General features: G+C 34.1%; 1 protein-coding gene and 1 long non-coding RNA gene across 3 annotated transcripts in view; one reads left to right on the forward strand and one right to left on the reverse strand.

Annotated features, from left to right (window-relative positions):
- Positions 1-14,287, forward strand: part of LOC109613913 (uncharacterized) — a 53,296-nt gene extending 39,009 nt beyond the window's left edge. Inside the window, exon 3 of the long non-coding RNA XR_009344190.1 lies at positions 13,892-14,287. This is a non-coding gene — a long non-coding RNA (uncharacterized LOC109613913). The remainder of the gene's footprint in view (positions 1-13,891) is intronic.
- The window catches only part of LOC101893488 (zinc finger protein 571), a 30,340-nt gene continuing 15,988 nt past the window's right edge, over positions 1,410-15,761 (reverse strand). Inside the window, exons 2-4 of one of the 2 annotated variants that reach the window (XM_005186168.4) lie at positions 8,081-8,921; positions 7,833-8,005; positions 1,410-6,064 (exon numbers count right to left, since the gene is read on the reverse strand). In XM_005186168.4, coding sequence (XP_005186225.1) covers positions 5,247-6,064; positions 7,833-8,005; positions 8,081-8,907 — 1,818 coding nt within the window. In that variant the 5' untranslated portion in view covers positions 8,908-8,921 and the 3' untranslated portion in view covers positions 1,410-5,246. Of the gene's footprint in view, positions 6,065-7,832; positions 8,024-8,080; positions 8,922-15,761 lie in introns of both variants that reach the window. The other variant, XM_005186167.4, reaches the window with a different exon arrangement.

The following is a 15,761-nucleotide window of genomic DNA, read 5'->3' on the forward strand; positions in this document are numbered from 1 at the left end:
TTTCGGCCGATTTCATGTATTTGGTGGACCAAACAAGATATGTATGTCCAAATTTAATGAAATTTAAAATAAGTAACGGAATCGGGAGCAAAAATGAATTTTTCAAATTATATTGAAATCGGTTCAGATTTGGATATAGCTCCCATATATATTTTCGACCGATTTCATGTATTTGATGCACCAAACACGCTATGTGTCTCTAATTTCAATGAAATTTGAAATGTGTAGCGGAAATTAAAACAAATATACATTTGTCAAATTATATTAAAATCGGTTCAGATTTAGATATAGCTCTCATATATATTTTCGACCGATTTATGCACCATACACGATATGTATGTTCGATTCCAAAGAAATTTGGAATATGTAACGGGATTTTGATTAGAAAATAAATTAGTCGAATTATATTAAAATCGGTTCAGATTTGGATATAGCTCCCATATATATTATCCGCCGATTTCACATATTTGATGCACAAAACACGATACGTATTTCCGATTCTAACGAAATTCGGCATGAGTGGCTAAATTTGGTACAAAAATAAATTTGACAAATTATATTCAAATACGCTCAGATGTGATTATAGCTCCATATATATACTCAGCCGATTTCACATATTTGATGCACCCAAAGCGAGAGAGACAAAATCTGGCACCAGCAAAAATTGCCAAATTATATTGAAATCAGTTGAGGTTTGGATATAGCTAACATATATATTTCGGCCGATTTCATACATATTATGCACCAAACACGATATATGACCGATTCCAATGAAATTCAGAATGTGTGGCGGAATTTTGTTATAATAATAAATGTGATAAATTAATTGGAAATTAGTTAAGATTTGGATATAGCTCCCATATATATATTCTCGGCCGATTTCACATATTTGACGCACCAATTTCAATTAAATATGAAAGGTGTGGCGGAGTTTGGTGTAAAAGTAATTTTTTTTAATTATATTTAAATCGGATCAGATTGGGATATGATTTTAATAAGAACCATTGACCCACAACGCCTTAGGCTAACACTAAAAAACAACACAACAATTTATTTGAAATACGCTTATTACGGCGAAGTATGTTGCTATCTCGAATTCACTACTTGCAATAGAAATGCCACTCTACTTAAAAAAATTGCAGTTTCCTGCACGCTTGGTATTTGCTATGAAATAAATAAATCCAAAGGACAAACCCTTCGTGTATGTATGTCATGTTACTGCTTTTCTAATGGTTTTGGTTATTTACGCCTTAAATTAGTGCAATATTTTTTTTTTAATTTTTAAATTTGTTTTTCTTTATCCAACATATATTCGTAAATAAAATTTTGAATGCATATAAAATCAAAAGGGGTAGCGAAGCGCACCGGGTTCAGCTAGTCATCTATATATATAAAAGAAAGTTGTGTTAGTTACTACGCTTATAACTTAAGAACCGCTGGACTGATTTTAATGATTCACACAAATTCTGAATTGTCTCCTCTCCGAAAAGGATAATATCCAAAAAAATCGCGGAAAAATGTGATATATTAACATTTTCATTTTGACTTTTAAAATGTACAATAGTAATGTTTTATTTTGCATGATTTTTTTCCATTTCGACTTACTTTTTTCTAATGTACATTTGTAGTGTTTTTATATTTTATTTTTGAATTCGAATACTAATACCAATTTATTAAATTGACTTGATTTCTTGAGAACTGAAATTGATGGCGGGTTACATGGAAGTGTAGTACCGAATTATGTGGTGGCGATACGGAATAGGTGATATCGAAATAATTTAACGCGGTCACACCAAAGTTAAAAGATAATTACTTTTTAAAAAATCGCTAAAAAATCACGAAAAAGAGATCTCATTGCAAAAATTCTCAAGTCTGGAAAAAATCGAAAAAAAATCAATAGAATCGAATTTTAAGATCTTTAAACATTTGCTGTAAAAAATCAGCGAACAAGTTGAAGATTTTTTCAATTTTTTATTCTTCTTTTGTCAATTTCGTTCAATTTGTATTATCATATTGATTTTTTGTGAACAAAATAAAGAATAATTTTTCACTATATACAATTTTTCACCAAAAAAATGAAATAAGTGCGAAATAGGATATTAACTGACATCTACCCTTCAACTCCAGGGCCTACATCGTGGTGCAGCTGGAAGATGCGAACACATTTAAACAAACAAAAATGACCGAAAAAGTCTAATGAGGCTCATTTCAAAGCATGGACCTACTTCTTTCATGTGACAATAATCCGTCCAATGAGAGCTCAAAATGCAAAATTCTTTGGGAGTACAATCAGTAAAATACTAAAATTAAAGGGTGCAAAATAGTAGAGCGAATGGGACTTTTAGTAAGAAAAGGATTTATATCCTTCCAGAAATTCTTCCCAAACATTCAAGATACCTTAAATCGCTTTTGCAGGTTTTGATATCGACCATAACTCACGGATAAGGGTACAACCCGATTTCATATTTATATAACCATCTATGATTTAAGCTATTTTTGGGGTCTTTGCCACTTTTTTCATTTTTTGGCCCTTATTTATCATTTTTGTTTCTAAGGGGATAGAGAACCTCTTCGCATAAACTTTGAAATTTTCAGAGTAGGCCCATATTGGTTTGACCACCTTCATCAATTGATTTGGCTAAAAAAATGTATGGGGTAGCATCATGCAGATAATTGCCACATAGGAATTTATTTAAGTAAAGTCCCCACATTGGTGTATCCCCAAGTCCACTTTCACATCTAATGTGTGGTCACAACAGAAGATTTTGTATTTTATTGAATTTGTAACCCCCAGGAGAATATTTGTTGGGTCACGTTTTATCCTGGTATATCCTTCGTCATTTAATTTTACTATGAACAAGAACATAGACTCTTTGGGGACGCTAATGCGCAATTTGAGGTGCTATGGTAATGGGTTTTAAAGCGTAATTAACTTTGACTATTCAGAAGATATTTATTTCTATTTAGTCGGATCAATATTTATATTAAAATTTGTTCACCTTTATGAACTAGATTTGTGAAAGATTATGATATATAAAATTTACATTACAGGCTAAAGTTTAAGATAAAGCTATAGCTCTCCTATATATTTTTCATCATTATTTTTGTCCCCCATAGCCGTAATATGCACTCCACAACAACGATATTCGGAAAAATATATCAAACACAGCTCAGAACAATCTTTGCCAAATTTTCTCGAGATCGGTTCAGATTCGGGTGTATATATCCCATATATATCTTTATCCGATTTCAGGGTTATGGCCAAAAAATTATTAATATAAGCCCAAATGGAGTAGATTTTTGCCCATACGACCAAATTCAGCCTAGAAGCAAATGCCTCAAAGTTGGCAAAATCGGTTCAGATATGGCTATATATCTTATATATTTGATTCACCAGATTTGTGGTTTAAGTCCCTCACATATATATTCTAGAAATACCTCTGCCAAATTGCATCGAGATCTGTTCAGGTTTGGATAGATCGAATTCAGCCTGGGAGAAAGTGTGTCAAATTTCGTGAGAATCGGTTCAGATACAGATATGTATTTAAGTCCCTCTCATCTATAAAATTGACTCCACAACAATGGTATTTGGTGCTAGTTATCGGATGCAACTTAGAAATACCTCCGCTAAATGTTATGGAGATCGGTTCAAATTTGGATATAGTTCGCATAGCTCCATTCCCCATATAAATGTTTATTTGTTATGGGTAGCTCTACTCAATAAGCATAGTGGTGTGGGGTATCATAAAGTCGGCCCGTCCTACTTTTGACCTAAATAAAAAAATTATAAACCACATTGCACACTCCCATTGCTCAATATGAGATTAGTAGACAACATTTTTGAAGTTTCGCGTAAGAGGTACCAGACTTGAGAGGCGTTTTCACACTTCCTCTATAAAAGGCAAATATATCGACGCATGCTCACTTTGAAATTTCATAAATTTCGAGAGTTTTTACCAAAATGTGGATCACTGTGTAATTATTGTAATTATAAATATTAACATGTGCAAATTTTGAACTGTATATACCCACAATGAATATGGACCGGATCTGGAACTCTCTTTGAAAGTTTGGCGAGAATATCCCAAGGTGTTCAGAAATTCATTCAATGTTAACGGTTTAACGGATTTTCCAGTCAAACGTCTGTCAATAAATTGAAGGACTGCACTCATATAGACCATCCTCATAACCGATCTTGATTTTAGAAAAATATTAGAAATTGAACCCTATGAGATTGACGGTTGTTTATATTTTTGTCTCAATATGGAAAAAATCCCAGAGAGAGAGAGAGAGAGAGAGAGAGAGATGATATTGTTATAGCATATGCAATTCTGAATGTATCAAATATATATTTTCTGTAAGCGTACGTATGAGAATATCAACAATTATCGATACTTATATATTCCCTTCAAATATTGTACCACAGAAATCATAAAATTGGGGAAGAATACTTCAGAAATACAGAGAATACCCAGAAAGCATTTCAGAACTAAAAATTAATTTCTATGTAAAATTAGAAAAAGAGAAGATTTCGAAGTTCGGCTGTTCCCCAGGGCTTCTCGGTGTGCGTTCCTGCAGAGGCCTCTTTGTTTAGCACGTATTCGAAGGTCTAGAAATATACATAAATATTTTTTCAATTTCACATGCAAAATCTTTTTCTTTACGGAAATCTTATATTCAAAGATAGATAGATAGATAGATAGATAGATAGAGAGAGAGAGGGAGAGAGACCAATTAATTTCACCTTCATGGGATACACATTATCATTCTCAAAGAAATGAAAATATGGAAAATATGGTTTCTATAAAAAAAGTTCTACTCTTTGGAAATTCTACATAACTACTAAATGAGAGTGTACATATTTCAAAAATTAGATGTGTAAATAAATATGTACAAGTACGTATGTAAGTAAGTTTACTATCACATGTGTTTTTTTGGTTTTGGTTTCTATTAACTTAATAACTATGTATGTATGTAAGTATGTTTGCTTGTGTACTAAAATCATAAAAAATACCATCATTACATTGTTACACGAGAGAGAGAGAGGAGATGGGTGGGAAGCCTTTCGAATACGTATCCTTCCAATTAGTGTCTTTCCTGTTTTTTTTTTTGATCCTATTCATATCTCTTTTTGTTTTATGCACAGTTTCATTGTCGATTTGTATAAATTCCTAAAAATTTCTTCTGAGATACATTTTGTTGTCTTTTTCCAGTTTCAATGATTTTTTTGGTTGGCTAACCTATTTTCAGGCCACAATGGCATAGTTTCCAGTCAATTCAAAAGGACTTGTTTTGGCCGAATGTGTAAAATTGTTTTTGGGTGAAAAATCAACAGGTTGATCTTGCAGTTGTTCGCTAGGTGGCGCTGCTGTTGTATTATAAAATTGGACTTGCATGTGGGTGGTGGTGGAGGCGTTGGTTGGAGGAGCCTGGCTTACATCCACACTCAGATGGCCAGATGAAAATAGATGACCTCCACCCGATAGACTGGTGATGGCTGGTGTCTGTATAACACTTATACGTTTATAATGATCATAATCCTCCGCGCCCATTGGACTGGTCAACATTGTATAGGATTTTTGGTGTTGTTGCTGCTGCTGCTGCTGTGGCCTATCCATCCCAGTTTCACTGGCCAATGCAATTATTTGTAACCCTCCTGAATTGGCATTTGTAGCCGCCATACTGGCATATTGTAATACTGTCTGCTGTCGTTCTTTTTCCTTTTGCAATAGCTTGGTGGCCAATGTGGATTTAGCCGATTCGGCAAGATTACCAAGATTGTTAACATGATTTTGTCCATAATTACTTGATGTCATGTTGTTTTTTGGGGTTTGCTGATGGCTATGCTGGGATCGATTGGATCGTACTTCCTTGTCAGATCTATGGTGATTTTTCAAACACGAAGACTCTTCATGTTTATACAGGTAGGATTTGAGGGCAAATGCTTTGCCGCATCGTTTGCAGGTGTGTGGTTTTGTATTCGAATGCGTCTGTATGTGTGCACGTAAGTTTGATTTGTCGGCAAAGGCTTTGGTGCAAACGTTGCATTTGAAGGGCTTTTCACCTGAAATGAGAGAATGTGAGAATTTGTTTAAATATTTTATTAGGATATTTGGATATAAATCAGTGGGGGAAAATGATAAATGTACACTCTTGATCATATGTACATCTCTAGCACAAAATCATTGCACGAAACGGCATTATTCGCCGGAATGGTATCAATTTTCGTATTTGAAGTCCCTAATGTGCGTCCTGGTCTTCGTAGAGTCCCCATTTAGTACTCCCCTATATTCGTCTGTTGTAATCATTCAAGAGTCAAAACGAATAAAGATAAAAGCTAAAATTTTGCACAGATCAGTCTTTTGTCTGCAGGCAGGTCAAATTCGAAGATTTACTTCATCGGTCACGATATCATATAGCCCCATATAACTGTACCCCTGATATTCGGTATTTTGATGATTGTAGGCAAATTTTTCAATAAAATTGTCTGTTCGGAATTTTGATGATTTTAGGGACATTATTGACTAGAATTGTTTTAAATTTCGTATTTAGAGTTCGTAATGGGTACTACAATCTATGACAAAAAATTGCGTTGCAGGCCCACATCTTCATATAGCATCTATATTACGGTACCTCCCTACATTCGATATTTTGACGATTTTAGGTACCCTATTTACCGAAATTATTTCAAATTTCGTATTTGAAGTTTCTAATAGCTACTACAGCCTGTGATAGAAAATTGTCTATGCTGGTTCAGGTCTTCGTATGGGCCCCATACATCGGTACCTCCGTATATACGGTATTTTGACGATTTAAGGTAGAATTTTCACCGAAATTGTTTGAAATTTCGTATTTGAAATTTCAAATAGGTACTACAGCCTACCACAAAAAATGCGTATGCAGGCCCACGTCTTCGTATAGTTTCCATATAACGGTACCCCTCAACGTTCGGTATTTTTTTGATTTTAGCGACAATATTAACCGCAATTGTTTGAAATTTCGTATTTGAAGTTTCTAATAGCTACTACAGCCTGTGACAGGAAATTGTCTATACAGGTCCAGGTCTTCGCAAAACCCATATATCGGTACCTTCCTATATGCGGTATTTGATTTGTTTGAAATTTCGTATTTGAAGTTCCTAATAGGTATTGGAGACTGTGACAGAAAGTTGTCTATGGAGGTCAAGGATGATTTCAGCTAAATTATTCACCGGAGATCTTTCAAAATTTCGTATTTAGAGTTCGTATAGGCCACATACATCGGTACCTCCCTATATTGGTATTTCGACGATTTTAGGTTAGGAGATTTCGTATTTAAAGTTCTTAATAGGTACTACAGCCTGTGACAGAAAATTGTCTATGTGCAGGTCTTCGCATAGGCCCTATATATCGGTTCCTCTCTCCAATATTCACCGAAATTGTTTGAAATTTCGTATTTTAAGTTAATAATGGGTACTACAGCCTGTGACAAAAAATTGTCTATGTCGGTCCAGTTCTTTGCATAGCCCCCATATATCCTCCGTATATACGGTATTTTGATAATTTTAACTACATTAATCCGGATTTTTTCAAGTTTCGTATTTAAATATTGTAATGGCCTATCACAAAAATTGCCTATGCAGATCCACCTCTTCGTCTGGAATCACATTATAATGGCTCTATTCGCTATTTTTAAGATTTTAGCAGAAGTTTTAGCGGATATTATTTCTTTGAAAATTTCCTTCCAATTATGTAGGATATTCAGAACCGGTCGAACCTACTCCCTTTTTACTTGTTAAATATCCGTATTAACTTTACAAAAAGATTTAAATTTTAAAATTCTCGCAAACTTACCGGTGTGCGTTCGAATATGGCCCTGCAATAGCCACGGCCTAGAGAACTTTTTGCCACAATACTGACACTCACAGCCCTGGCTGTGGGTGCGAACATGCATCGAAAAGGCAGGCATAGAAACATAGACCTTCTCACAGAATGGACAATGTCTGGCCTTTTTATCCATAATCGACCTGAAATGTAAATCATCGCTAAAATTAGACATTTTTAAATCCTCCATCGACTCAAAATCGTTAAATGTTACGGACCTATGGGTTTGTCGATGTCTTGCCAAGTTCGATGATGTTGAATACTTTTTGCCACATTCAGGACATATGTGTTCATCATCGAGAAGATTAAGACCAGCATCCGTATGGGATTCCATGTGCATTTGTTGTAAGATCTCATCACTAGACGATGGCGTAGCTTGGTGTTGGTTATAGCATTGCTCATCACTGCTGCCACTGCTACTGCTGCAGCTGCTGTTACTGCTGCCGGATTTACTGCTACACGATGAGTGTTCATCGTAACGTGGTGAATTATCGGATATTGTGGATCTACGCAGTTTTTTGCGATCAAATACTTTATGGCTATAATAGTTGGAGTCATCATCCGAAGAGGAATAGAACGCGGCACCATTCGAATTCGAGTTACAAACATGAAGATTATGTTGGCTGCGTTGATGATCATGTAGATGTTGAAGGTGGTCATACTGCTGCTGTTGTTGCTGGAGATTATATTTTTCTTGCTCTGGGAAGGCATCAAATGACGGCACGGGTGATCTGTTTTCTGTCTTAATGGCGGCGGATATTTCACAATTTAGCATTGTTAAACACTGCCTCTTTTCATCGCCCTGATCTTCTTCGTCAGCTGCCTGTGAATGCCCTTGTATATCTTTCATCAGTCCATGTGCGGTTTTATGGTTAATTATCTCATTACGACGTTCAACGTTCAGTGACTCCATTTCGCCAATGTGATGGTGTTTCCGTGGCCACTTCTCCTCCGCGGCGGTGTTTAATCGACCAGCTGCCACTTCGGCTAATTGCGTCAAATTATAAAGCTCTTCGGGTATAACTGCTGTCTGTTCCTTGGTCATTTTGTACAATTGATCTGTAACAATAAAATAGTAAAGAAAACATAATTAAATACCAATTCATGGTTCTGCAGATAATATTAAAAAAAAAAAACAAGAATGTTTCGTTTCCAACAAATTAATTAGATTTCGATTTGAAATATCTTCATGACAATACAATTTGTCTTTTCATTTCCCGTTAATGAATTTCGAAAAAGAAAATAATAAGATTTTGAAACATCGATGACGTCGATGAGGAAGGAGGCTTGTATTAACATACATATGTACATATATCCCATACAACAAGTGCATTTTTGGTTTGCTCGATGACGGGGAAGGTGAAGGCGGAGAACACTTGTCAAAACAACCTGCTGCATCAACTTAAGTGCGTCATGTTATAAACGATTGAGCGGTATATAAATTAAAAGCTACCATTTATAAACAGCGATCACAAACTCATGCATATTGATGTACATTACATACACACATTCGGACATATCTCTGCTCATTTATTTCTAATGATTTGAATTGAGGCCAATTTTAATTGTTGTTTCCCTTTTGATACAGGGTTGGACAAAAGTTGGCATACTAAAATAATCACTTGTTTAACATATTTAGTAAATGAGGGAATGTTCCTAGAGAAAAAACTCTGTCATTCAGATTGGAAAACATATCTTTGAATGGCCCGTGATAAGCGATATTTTTCACCAAAAATCTTCAAACAATTAATAATTTTACAGTCCGGCGAAATGTTGCAGAAATTCAAGAAAAAAAAAACAAGTTAAAAAGAATTAGTCGGTTTTGCCGACAGATGTATACCCTCAGCCAATATTCGATCATTTAAATCTATTTTGACTTCTGTTATGATGATTCAAATTGTTGACTCTATGGAGTAGGTTTCGAAGGTTTGGGCTATATTGGTTATTTCCTTCACTTTATATGAGATATGTGATAATTTTTAGAAAAAGTTAAAATGTTCGTGAGGTACCAGATAAAGTCATCATCTTCACAACAGATCTTGTTTTAGCAAAAATGTGTTGATATAAATATTTAATATCGCTTTTTATGAGCTTCATGGATATTCAAAAAATTGTACCCTTTGAGGGTGAGGTATCAGAAGGAGTGGGCCGATTTATTCCATCTTCACACCAGACATTGGGTTAATAAAAAGATTGTGATGTGTGTACTTTGAAGACAATCGGACATCAAATTTTATAAAAGTTAAAATTATTCAAAATGTTGACTCTTTGTGGGGGAGGTACTCGATGGAGTGGCCCGATATTATCCATTGTAACACCTGACCTAGCATTCATGCAAATATTAGAATTTGCAAAGTTGGAGCAAAATCGGATTATTCTTTCCCTTTTTTTTTTTTTTTTTGAAAATTTCGTACCAGAAAGAGTGGGCCGATATTGCTCATTTTCGAACTTGATCTCTGTTTGATAATTATATTACGATGTACCAAATTTGGATTAAATCGGATACTCCTTTCAAAAGTTATAGTCCTAAAAAGAATTTAATCCAAAAATACATAAGGTCTAAAACCGTTATTTCGATGAGGGAAGTCATAATTTATAAAATGGTATATAACCTCTCTAGTCATATGGCTGAGGGTATAAAATACCCTCCACCGCTTTAGCTGTATCCTAAACGGAAAGTAGTAAGTAGATCTTAATCCCAAAAAAGTTTTGGATTCCTATGCCAAACTTTTTTAAGGGCCCATTTTTTGGCCCTCATAGTTTCTATTTCAATTACCATAATATTGAAGTGCAAAAAACATTTTGAATTTTTAGTAGGTTTAAGAATATTTGTTTTATATACTTTTGAAAAAGCTTACAGCTTTTGAGATCAAACTAAAACAAAAGTATTGACCATTGATATGCATATTTTTTCGTCCATTGTTTTTCACTTTGTTACCATTCAAGGCATCATTTTTAGATCACTAATAAAAGATCACCCTGTATGCTGTGTGAATTGATTGTGTGTCTGCATGTCTGTTTATTCAAACTCAAACAAACAATTTCAATATTCAAATTAATGACCAACAGAGCAAAGTAATGTCCGATATGATTTCGTTTAGTTGTTGATTTTAAAACAAGAACAACAACAATGCAAATAATTTTATATCGTTGCATATGATTGACTTTACACATGCATACACATACGTCCCTGCAGGCATGCATACACACATGCACACATTTGTATGTTCACAGCATTGGGCACTTAACCTAGTTCAATAATTGGGACGAAAACATGGTAGTGGCGCGAGAACAAGTGGATCTAAAAAATACTCAGTGCATTGCAAGGTGTTGTGCCAAATTGGGTGCGACAGACGAAAGGCGTAATCATGTGCTACGAAAATATGTAAAACTATTAAAAATTAATAAAAAAAATAAAAATATGTATGTGTAGCTTTTAAGTTTACATAAAGAGTTTGGTGGCGTTTTGATTATTAAATGTTTATTTTTTAACAAAAAGCAAGATGCCTTCCAAGGTGGCGTATGTTGAATGCAAGTCAGTAACTACCATTTTAGTGGTAAGCATACGTCACATGGTACTTGAAGAAAGTTAAATTCAAAGTGAAGCAAACCGTGTGTCACTTAATCCATAGCGAAAATAAACAGAGAAACTTTTTACCGATCAAAACAATTGTACTATTTTTATAAAGGAAGAATAGGCTTTGGTTGTAAAAATGTTTGGTTGTTTAAAGTTCTACGATAGAGCAACTGTTGTAACTTTTAGTAATTTTCGTAGCCCTTAAGTATGAAATTTCGAACTCACTTATATCCCTATTGATTAAAAAAAATATAAAATGTAATTTTGTACCATTTTGTACATACATAGTATGGAGGGTAAATTAAGTTCGTTATTCCCTTTGTAACTTATCGAAATAATTATTTTAGACCCAAAAATATATATATATATTATTGATCAGCGTAAAATTAGAAAGCTAAAAGATAGAAAGCTAAAATTTTGCACCGATCGGTCTTTTGTCTGCACGCAGGTCAAGTTCGAAGATGGGCAATATCGGTCCACGATATCGTATAGCCCCCATATAACGGTACCCCCGATATTCGGTATTTTGATGATTTTAACCACATTTTTCAATGGGATTGTCTGGAATTCTAAACAAGGAGTTCTTAGTGACTACTTTACCCCCTAAAAAAGAATTTTCTATATAGGTCCATGAAATCGTATAACCCCCATACAATGGTGCCCCCCTATATTCGGTATATTGATGAATTTAGTCACATTTTTCAATGGAATAGTCTGAAATTCCACGCAAGGAATTCCCTCTGAGTACTTTACCCCTTGGAAGAGATTTTTTTTATATAGATCCACGATATCGTATGGCTCCTATAAAATGGTGCCCCCGATATTCGGTACTTTTATTAATTTAGCCACATTTTCCAATGGAAAAGTGTGTACTTTACCCCCTGGAAGAGAATTGTCTATGTAGGTTTACGTTTTAATATATCACCCATATAACGCTACTCCGAGATATTCGGCATTTCCAGGATTTTCGCGACTTTTTTTTACCGGAATTGCGTCAAATTTCGTATTTCAAGTTCGCAATGGGTATTACAACATATGACAGAAAATTGTCTATGTAGGTCTACGTCTTGGCATAGCCACCATGCAAAGGTACCTCCCTTTATTCCGTATGTTGATGATATTAGCGACATTATTCATCGGAATTGTTTCGAATTTCGTATTTGAACCACCACATCTTCGTATAATATATATAAAAATAAAAATAGTTCGGCCCGGCCGAACGAAGCAGCTTTTTAATTGTTTATTTCCAAAATTTTCAATTTCCCAATCTATCGCCCAATTATAATTTTGTTCAATTTTGTAGTTCTTTGAACTTTCAAGACCATATTGTACCTTTCAGTACTTTTTCATTCTCTTAAAGTATCAAAAACCAGATTTATTTTTATTACTTTTCAACAAGAGTTTCCCGCGTAAAAAAATTCAAACGTCTAGCTCTTATCGATCGTAAAATAACAATGCAATATATATAATGTACACTCTCCAAGATTGGTACTTTATCTCACCTCTTCGTAGCAATAACATCCCTCAAAAGGGCCCGTTTGTTTAAAATTGTCAGATAATTCTATGTTTTAGAATTTCAGCTCTAAAATATTTAGTAGTTTCCAGTACTAGATTCCAAAACAATAAGTACGTTTTAGAAAAGAGTACTAATGTCCCAAAAACCAATTTATCTTTTATTCCGCATCAAGACCTACATACAACAATTTTAGCTCTAAAAGTATAGAGTTTTGTGCCAAAATTGAGTTTTAGGGACGAATATCCAAAGAGAACAACTAAATAACATTTTTTAGCGAAGAAAATTAGGAAAGAGAAGAGTGAAGGGTGGGATATTTTGGACACTACAGAGTTGCATAAAAGGGTTTTTAGAATTTTATTTATGTATGCACTGTTTAATAAAGATAACTCAAGGAAACCTTATTTCAATACAAGGTAACCCTAATATTTATAATGTATTTCATAATTACTTTGTCAAATCTAAGCTGTTTCTATCTCTGATTTTTGAATATACAATGGAAATATATATTGTGGCCATAAAATTTTGTCAAATATACAATTTCATACAATAAAATAATACCATTTTAATTCTGCCGTGGTTGCAGAAAAAACTCATATTTTCTGGCAATAAATTATACAATTTTGGCCAAAAGAATTTTAAGAATTTTTTGAAATATAAACAAAACCAATTCTCGTACTGAGTTTAATTTTTCGTAGCTCCTTTGATATTTAACTACCTTTTTGGCTGTAATATTATTTGTAATAAAAATCTGGAATCAAAAAAAAAGGAAAATATTTTCTAATTTTAGAAAATTGAAAATTGAACGAATCGCATACCTTAATGCCCATTAAAATTGTTAATTCTTTTTATTTTACTGCAAACTAATATTAATCGCCCCCACACAAAACATGCCTCATTAATATGAGCATTTTAATAAATTTCCTCATTTTTATTTAGGTGAAAACGAAATTACACATGCAATCGCAACCCAATATCGGGAGGAATGGGATTTCCAGAGACTGTTGAAAATAAGCACTCACCGCTATAATAAATATAAATGTATTTTAAATATTATTATTGAAGAAAGTTCAAAGTCCTTTTAATGGAAAAATTCTTGGTAAACAGAAACGCAAAAATATATATGAGTGTGTATGTGTGTGTACATATGGGGGTGGAGTAGCTGTCGAGTGCAACCCGGTGTAAAGACCATTTTTAACCACCAGCTAGCTTCACTTGCTGCATCAACGTTGCCATCATCAACATCACTGGATGGGATCTCAAAATGTTTTCTATTTTTACGATCGATGTTTTAAAACAAAAACTTTGAAAATAAACAGCGTTGTGGGAAAAGAAGGGCATTTCGTACAGTATTTTGACATTTACAGCCAAATATCGTTTATATACATATATACTATAGTACGTTTACACTGTACTGCAGTTAGTAAGTAAGTAATAGCGCGTTTAGAAACAGTTTAGGATTTATTCCACCAGGTTTACGGACCGGATTCCCGCCGATGATTTAAGCTAGTCAGAAAAGCGTTTTATGTATTCTCACCTTAATTGACTGACTGACTTAACGATTCATCAGCACCCAGACGAAACGGCTTAAGCCAGAATCCTGAAATTTTGGGTGAGGGTTAATCTTGGTATGAAGTTGTCAGATAACGTAAAGATGATGTAAAGATGTAGTTCTCAGAATGTGTTCTCATGTACACTTAGTACTAAACGGTACTAAATTTTGTACAATTCAAATTTGGAGAAACAGATAGAGCTGGAATCTTGAAATTTGAAATTAACATTACTGGCGGAAGGTAGGATTGGGTAGTAGGTTTTCAAAATTTGTCCCAATGTGCACAAAAAGTACTAAATTTGGTACAAATTCGTTTTGGGTGAACCGATAGAGATGGGATGTTGAAATTTTGGATTGTAGGGAGGTAATTTTAGGAACGCATACTTATGTGTACTAAGTGGTACTACATTTGGTACAACACATAATACGTGCTAAATTTGGTGGTGTTTTGTGCTGTTTGGTTGATACTTGGCGGGGGATTTGGAAATACGTACTTAAATGTACTAAATTGTATTAACGTTGGTATTTGGGGAAGGAATAGGGCTAGAAATCTGAAATTCGGAGTTGGAGTCTTTGATGTTGTGTAGGATACACAAACTAAAGTGTTTTTTCGAAATACGAACAATTGGAGAACCGAAAATTTGGGAGAACCGATAGAGCTGGAATGCTGACATTTTGGAAACAATATTGGAATCCAGACATTTTGAAATAAGATTTTAATTGGATTGTAGAACTGAGATATGTAGTTAGTTATGGAAATTTGTACACATGTGTACTAAATAGCACTACATTTGGAACTAAATGGTACTAAAATCCGAAATTTGGCATTAAAATCACAGTTAGTGTGTTGGGTTGAGGTTTGGAGGTGGTTTTGGAAAGTATAAGTATTACAATTGGTATTTGAGTAAGGGATTGATTTGGAAGTAAAAAATTTGGCATTCGTATCACCTTTTGTGTGGTTTGGTTGATACTTGGCGGGGTATTTGGATATACGTAATAAAAGTGTTTCTAAAAAATATTTTTTGAAAAGTAAAGTTATTTAAAAATTCTCTTAAGGATTTCTCTTTTATTATTTTGTCCACCTATGATTTAATACATTCCCAATCCACTGAATGAATGTATATTCATATTTCCGATTACGAAGTAGCGGCTATTTGCTAATTATAAAAATATTTGTAATTTTTAACACCCTGCACCAAAATGAAGTGTATTGTCAGGGGTGGACATTTCGGCTGTTGTTTTTTCTGTGGCAACACT

The sequence above is a fragment of the Musca domestica genome, unplaced genomic scaffold (assembly GCF_030504385.1).
Source record: "Musca domestica strain aabys unplaced genomic scaffold, Musca_domestica.polishedcontigs.V.1.1 9, whole genome shotgun sequence".
NCBI lineage: Eukaryota > Metazoa > Arthropoda > Insecta > Diptera > Muscidae > Musca > Musca domestica.